This window comes from Diabrotica undecimpunctata, chromosome 9, assembly GCF_040954645.1.
Source record: "Diabrotica undecimpunctata isolate CICGRU chromosome 9, icDiaUnde3, whole genome shotgun sequence".
In the NCBI taxonomy this organism is placed as follows: Eukaryota; Metazoa; Arthropoda; class Insecta; order Coleoptera; family Chrysomelidae; genus Diabrotica; species Diabrotica undecimpunctata.
The window spans coordinates 63,478,608-63,485,052 of NC_092811.1; the positions used below are offsets into that span (position 1 = coordinate 63,478,608).

The 6,445-nt window shown below is 38.0% G+C and overlaps 1 protein-coding gene across 1 annotated transcript; it reads left to right on the forward strand.

Annotated features, from left to right (window-relative positions):
• Positions 1–3,460: 3,460 nt before the first annotated feature.
• On the forward strand, positions 3,461–4,330 carry LOC140450983 (uncharacterized). Its single transcript, XM_072544687.1, has one exon. The coding sequence runs from the start codon at positions 3,461–3,463 to the stop codon at positions 4,328–4,330; it is 870 nt and encodes a 289-aa protein (XP_072400788.1).
• Positions 4,331–6,445: the final 2,115 nt, after the last annotated feature.

Sequence of the window (6,445 nt, forward strand, 5' to 3'; positions counted from 1 at the left end):
CGCGCTATCTCAGAGTTTAATGAAATCGATTTTTCCCTTATCCACGGCCACTCCTTCTTTACTGACTATATGACCCAGATAATTGACTTTACCTTGAAATAGCTGGCACTTCTTGGGGTTTAGCATCAATTGGGCAGCTTTAAGTCGATTAAAAAACGTTTTCTAAATTCCTCAAATGATCTTCGAATGTCTCCCCCAAGACGATTATGTCATCTAAATAAACCAGGCATGTTTTCCAAGATAACCCTCTCAACACATTTTCCATAAGCCTCTCAAATGTCGCAGGAGCATTACAAAGTCCAAATGGCATAACGTTGAATTGCCACAATCCAGATCCTGTGGTAAAGGCTGTCTTTTCTTTATCGACTGGATCCATTTCTACCTGCCAGTATCCAGACTTCAAATCTAAAGTAGAAAACAATTTACTTCCAGCCAATGTGTCATCGATCCGAGGCAGAGGATAACTATCTTTCTTGGTAACGTTGTTCAGCAAACGGTAATCCACACAGAACCTCGTCGTTCCGTCTTTCTTCTTAACCAGGACCACCGGAGAGACCCATGGACTCGTAGAAGGTTCTATCATCCCGTCTTTCTTCATTTCCTGAACAATAGTTTCAGCTTCCTCTCTCTTCGCCTGTGGTAATCGTCGAGCTGTTTGACGAATTGGCTTAGCATAGCTCAATTTTATGCTTATGCTTAACTAAACGGTAGTTCTTCCCGTCTTTCCTCCTTTCGGTACGAAAATATCACGATACTGCCGAAGAAATTCCCTTAATTTCCTTTTCTCCATCTGATTTAGAGACTGTCCTGCAACTGCAACCATTTGGTCGAATTTGTCGTTGGAATTATCAGATGTTGTCGCCTGACGGATTATGGATGTCACAGGTACACAAGTTCCTACTTTTGTCTCTTTCTTTATGGTCACTGGGTAGTCGTTGACATTGATAAGTCTCACAGGAATTTCTTTAGCCGAAGTCACCAATTCCTTTCCAATTATGATTCCACGGCCAACCTCATCGTCGTGGTTCCAAGGCTCCATCATAACAGGTCTCTCTTCGTCTACAATTCCCTGTAGTCGCGCTACTATGATCGTTTCGCTTCTCGCAGGCACGACTGTATCTTCTGTAATGGCTGCTTGCACAGTGTTGTCATTATGTGGATGAAGAAATACCTCCTCGTTGCCAACTTTGATTACCTTATTCTTAAAATCCAATTGGAATCCATGCATATTCATTACGTCCATTCCTAATATAACATCCTCTTCGATGTCAGCAACTATAACAGTATGGACGAACTTTTCTGCTCCAATTCCCAATTGTACCTGGATTTCTCCATGGATGTTGGCATTTTCACCTGTAGCGATCCGAAGTCGCGACCTCGTTGGTAACAGTTTCTTACGGCTGTTTATAACTGTTGGACGTATAATGGTTCTGGTCGCTCCGGTATCCACCAACAACGTATGTCTTTTACCATTTATTTCTCCATCTATATATACACTATCTTCACGACATTTCAAAGAAGCTATTAGTATAAGAGGGTCTTTGGAAAAGTTTCGGGTTGAAGCTGTTCCCCTAAAGCCGACTCGTTCTGGTTTTCCTGATGGTGAGTTTCTTGATTTTATGGTCTTTGCTTTCTTGCATGTAATACTTTTTATCATATTAACGAGCTGGTCAAGTTTATCTTCATCTCCTTTCTCTTTTACAGTCCTAACTTTACTGTACCCGCCAGAGGCCTGCGTAGCTGACTCGTATTCAAGGGCGGCGGATAGGACATCAACCAGCGTCTTGTGACGAGCTAATCGTAGTGTTCTCTGCATTTGATGATCACGAAGACCATCAATAAACGTTTGAACGGCCAATTTTTCCATCATGTCTTCGGGAGCTGTTGGATAAGCATATCGTACTAATCTGGCAATATCTACCTCATATTCTTGAAGAGCCTCATCTTTCTTTTGTCTTCGATTTTTAAGCTGCGACTGATATACATGCTCCAAATGTTCGTGGCCATATCGCATATTTAACCTCTTCTTCAGTTGTTCGAAATCATCGGTCTCCTCTACGGCTATGGTCTGAAGCACATCTAAGGCATCTCCTCGAAGAGCGATAGTCAGGTTTACAGCCTTTTCTTTTTCAGACCATCCATTCGCTCTTGCAGCTGATTCGAACTGTTTCATGTAGTTATTCCATGACGATTTTCCGTCGAAAGTTGGGACTTTCACATGGACAGAACCTCCACTTCCTTCAAATTTCGGCCGTATTTCCAACTTACATTTCGTCTCGTCTTCTTTTATCTCCACTGTAATCGGATTGTTACCTCTCTCTGCTGTCCCTGTTTCCTCCATCTTCCTTTCCATCTCTTTAATCTTTTCTTCGAAGGCCAACATATCGGCAGCAACTTGATTTTTTAACGAAGACATTCTATCGTCCAGGGCAGACATCTCAGAAGTGACTTTAGAGATTTCCGAAGAGATGTTAGCAGAGACTTTGCTTTCCAGCGAAGAAATCTCGTTAGAAACTTTGTCTTCCAAAGAAGCGATGTCGCCGGAAACTTTGTTCTCTACTGATGCGATATCACCAGAAACTTTCGAAATATCGCCAGAAACTTTGTTCTCTAATGATGCGATGTCACCAGAAACTTTCGAAATATCGCCAGAAACTTTGTTCTCTAATGATGCGATGTCACCAGAAACTTTCGAAATATCGCCAGAAACTTTGTTCTCTAATGATGCGATGTCACCAGAAACTTTCGAAATCGACGAGAGGACAGCATCTTCAAATATATAAGTCTCTGGATCTAGCCCTTCTTCTAGCAAAGCGTTCTTTAGTCGTTGGACCAACTCAGCCTTTTTTCCGGTAGAAGCTAATTCTCTGTCTTCGAGATGTCTTCTTAAATTAGTCACTGTCAGCTCATAAATCGTCGTCATTTTCACAATTTATTTTAAGTATTCCACTGTTCTGACACCATTGTTAAGTCTTTTATTTATTTATAATTATTTATATTTTGTTGTGAATTCTTTAATTTATAATGTCTTGTTCTTATCTTAATTCATTAAAAAGCACAGTAATTTCTATTAATTTATTTCAAGAATAATACATAATTTATATAGTCGAGCGTAACATTTAAACTCGCGAGCGCGTTCAGAATTAACTGTTTCCTATTCTCCAAAAAGTCCTGTTATATATTCACTACTGTTAGACTAGAAACGTCTACGGCCTTCTCGACTAGACAGAGCGGCGAATTGTTCTCAAAACCGGTATGGTTAAATCGGCTTGTCTCCAGAAGGTTCGAATTGTTGTTTTTATTACAAAGGGGGACCCATCGTGTGTCAGGTAGGCATTACCTAAAAAATACGTGAATGAATGAAAATATTAGTAATAAATATATTTACGGTTTTGGGTCAGAATTTATCGTAACAATATTGTAGAGAAATAATGTCGGAGAGCAGCTGTCATGTATAGAGATGCAAAGATTAACTTTTGGCACGAACTGTGCTCCCTTCTTGGCTACGAGAGTACTGAAAGATATCGCAAATAAAAATAAAGATAATTATCCAATAGTGTCGCTCATGTTAACACAACAAACGTATATGGATGACATCATAGCTGGATGTGATACCATAGGGGAATTAAATAAACTAAATATTGACTTGAACACAGTGCTCAACAAATCTGGATTTACGTTACATAAAGTTGTTTCAAATTCAACCGAAATATCCAAAAATTATCAAAATCGTGCAAAAAATTCGGAATTACAAGATGTAGATTTATCAAAAGAACACTCCAATAAAGTTCTTGGTTTAAGATGGAATTCCGTTAGTGATTCCTTAAGCTTTGTCGTACCGGTAATTAATAAAACCGGGCCAATCACGAAAAGAAAAATTCTATCGTTGGTTGCTCAATGTTTTGATCCACTGGGATTATTGACACCATTTATCGTTAGAGGAAAGATTTTGATACAAAAGCTTTGGTTGTTTAAGTTAGATTGGGATTCAGAAATTACCAAACCGCATTTATTAAAGATTTGGAAGGAGTTTTGCTCTGATTTTAGTGAATTGAAAAAAATAAGTATTCCTCGCTTAGTTTTTGTAGATAAAAGTATTAGTCAAATAGAATTGCACGCATTTTGTGACGCAAGTGAGACCGCATATGCGGCAGTAGTATATATGAGAACGATTTATAGCAATGAAACAGTTTCGTCGGTATTGATTACGTCAAAATCGCGAGTTGCACCTTTATCGAAAACGACGATTCCCAGGCTAGAATTATGTGCACTTAGTTTAGGTACCCAATTGGTTAGTTCTCTTCTAGATATTTTAAAAATCGTGTTTTGATCAAAGAAAGCCATATCTGGTCGGATTCGGAGATAGCTTTATATTGGGTTAATTCCAGTTCGTCGAGATGGAATGTTTACGTTGGGAATCGGGTAGCGGCTATACAGTCAATAGGTAAGAATTTTCTTTGGCACCATGTGCGATCTAATTGAAATCCAGCAGACTTACCTAGTAGAGGTGTGGCAGTGAAAGAGCTGTTGGGTGCTTCTCACATGTGGTGGCATAGCCCACCCTTTTTGTCATTAGTAAATATAAACTAGGAACAGTTTAGAATAAACTTTAAGTTGCAAAACATTCCCGAAGCGAAAAACGTCGTATTGTCAGCTATTCAAGTAGATGATAGCATTTGGTTATTGGCTTCTGATCGATATTCCTCGTATAAAAAAACTCAACGCATTTTCGCATATGTTTTAAGATTTATAAAAAATTGTAGGCTTTCGAAAACGGGTTTAGATAAACTTACCGAGAATTTAACTCCTAGGGAAATAAATAACGCAACAGATCTTATAGTACGGGAGCTTCAACAAAAATATTTTAGTAAAGAAATTTCTGATTTAAAAGCAAATAAAATTTGTTCAAATAAAAACTTAGCGGCGTTGACACCTATGTACAATTTAGAAGATGGATTTTTACGTGTAAGTGGGCGATTGGAGAATGCTGAGGTTCCTTATGATCAAAAACATCCTATTTTATTACCGGCTCACAACCGAATTGTTTCGCTTATGATAAGGGATATGCATATAAAATTAGTACATGCAGGCGCGCAAACCACTCTGTCAAATTTTCGGTTAAAATTTTGGCCTCTCAACGGTTTAAGAGAGGTGAAGACAGTGATACATCGCTGTATGATTTGTTTTCGTTTTAAATGTCAACCAATGACACAAATCATGGCAGACTTGCCCAAGGATAGGGTCACTGTCTCTAGGCCCTTTAAAAAGGTAAGCATTGACTACGGTGGATATTTTTTAACAAAAAGCTCTAACCTTAGAAAAGCGCCAATTACAAAATCTTATATAGCTATTTTCGTTTGCTTGGTTACTCATGCTATCCACTTGGAAGTAGTTTCAAGTTTGACTACCGAAGATTTTCTTTTAGCGTTGAAACGCTTTACTGCTCGTAGAGGAAATCCTACCGTTATCTATAGTGATAATGCAACCAATTTCTTTGGAGCACGGAATCAGCTTAAATAACTTCATGAGTTTTTAATAAATAAGGAACAAAACATTCATATAAAAAATTATTGTTTAGAAAATTTAATAGAATACAAATTTTTACCACCAAAGGCTCCACACTGGGGAGGTTTACATGAGAGTGGGATTAAAAGTGCAAAGTTCCACATTTATCGTTTAATTGGAAAAAATGTTGTCACTTTTGAAGTATTTTATACAGTAGTTGTACAGATTGAAGCTATATTGAACTCACGACCCCTTACCCAATTATCTAATGACCCAAATGATTTTACATGTCTTACCCCAGGACATTTTTTGATTGGCACCAATTTGACAGCGTATCCAGAATTGGACGTTACTTCGGTGAAGGAAAATAGGTTAAATCTTTACAAGAAGATTGCACAAACGCAGCAATTCTTTTGGCAAAGATGGGTTAAGGATTACTTAAATCAATTACAGCATAGACCAAAGTGGAGGATACCTACCAAAATCTTGAGCTCAATGAGTTAGTACTTGTTAAAAATGAAGACAATCCTCCTTTGCTTTGGCCTCTGGGACGAATTATAGAGACTTACATGGGACGGGATAACAAAGTTAGGTCCGTTAAAGTAAAAACTCAGGTTGGAGAATATGTGAGACCAATCACCAAAATCTGTCGATTACCATCTTCAGAATTGTAGTCCTATAGGATTGGATTAAACATTGTATTATATATAGAAATATAGTCGCCGCCTCTGGAAAATGCAGAGACAGCAAAGAAACATTATAAATTAGCCAGACACATGTTCCCGGTGCCCATTTTTATTTTAGAAAGTTATCTTTACATTTTTGTAGTTCAAAATTATTGTTAGTTTTATAAATTGTAAATAAATCTTTTTTAAAAGTGACTTCGAAGTGTTCCCAATATTTCTGGCGCTGCGAACAGGATACTTCGTACAGAAACTAG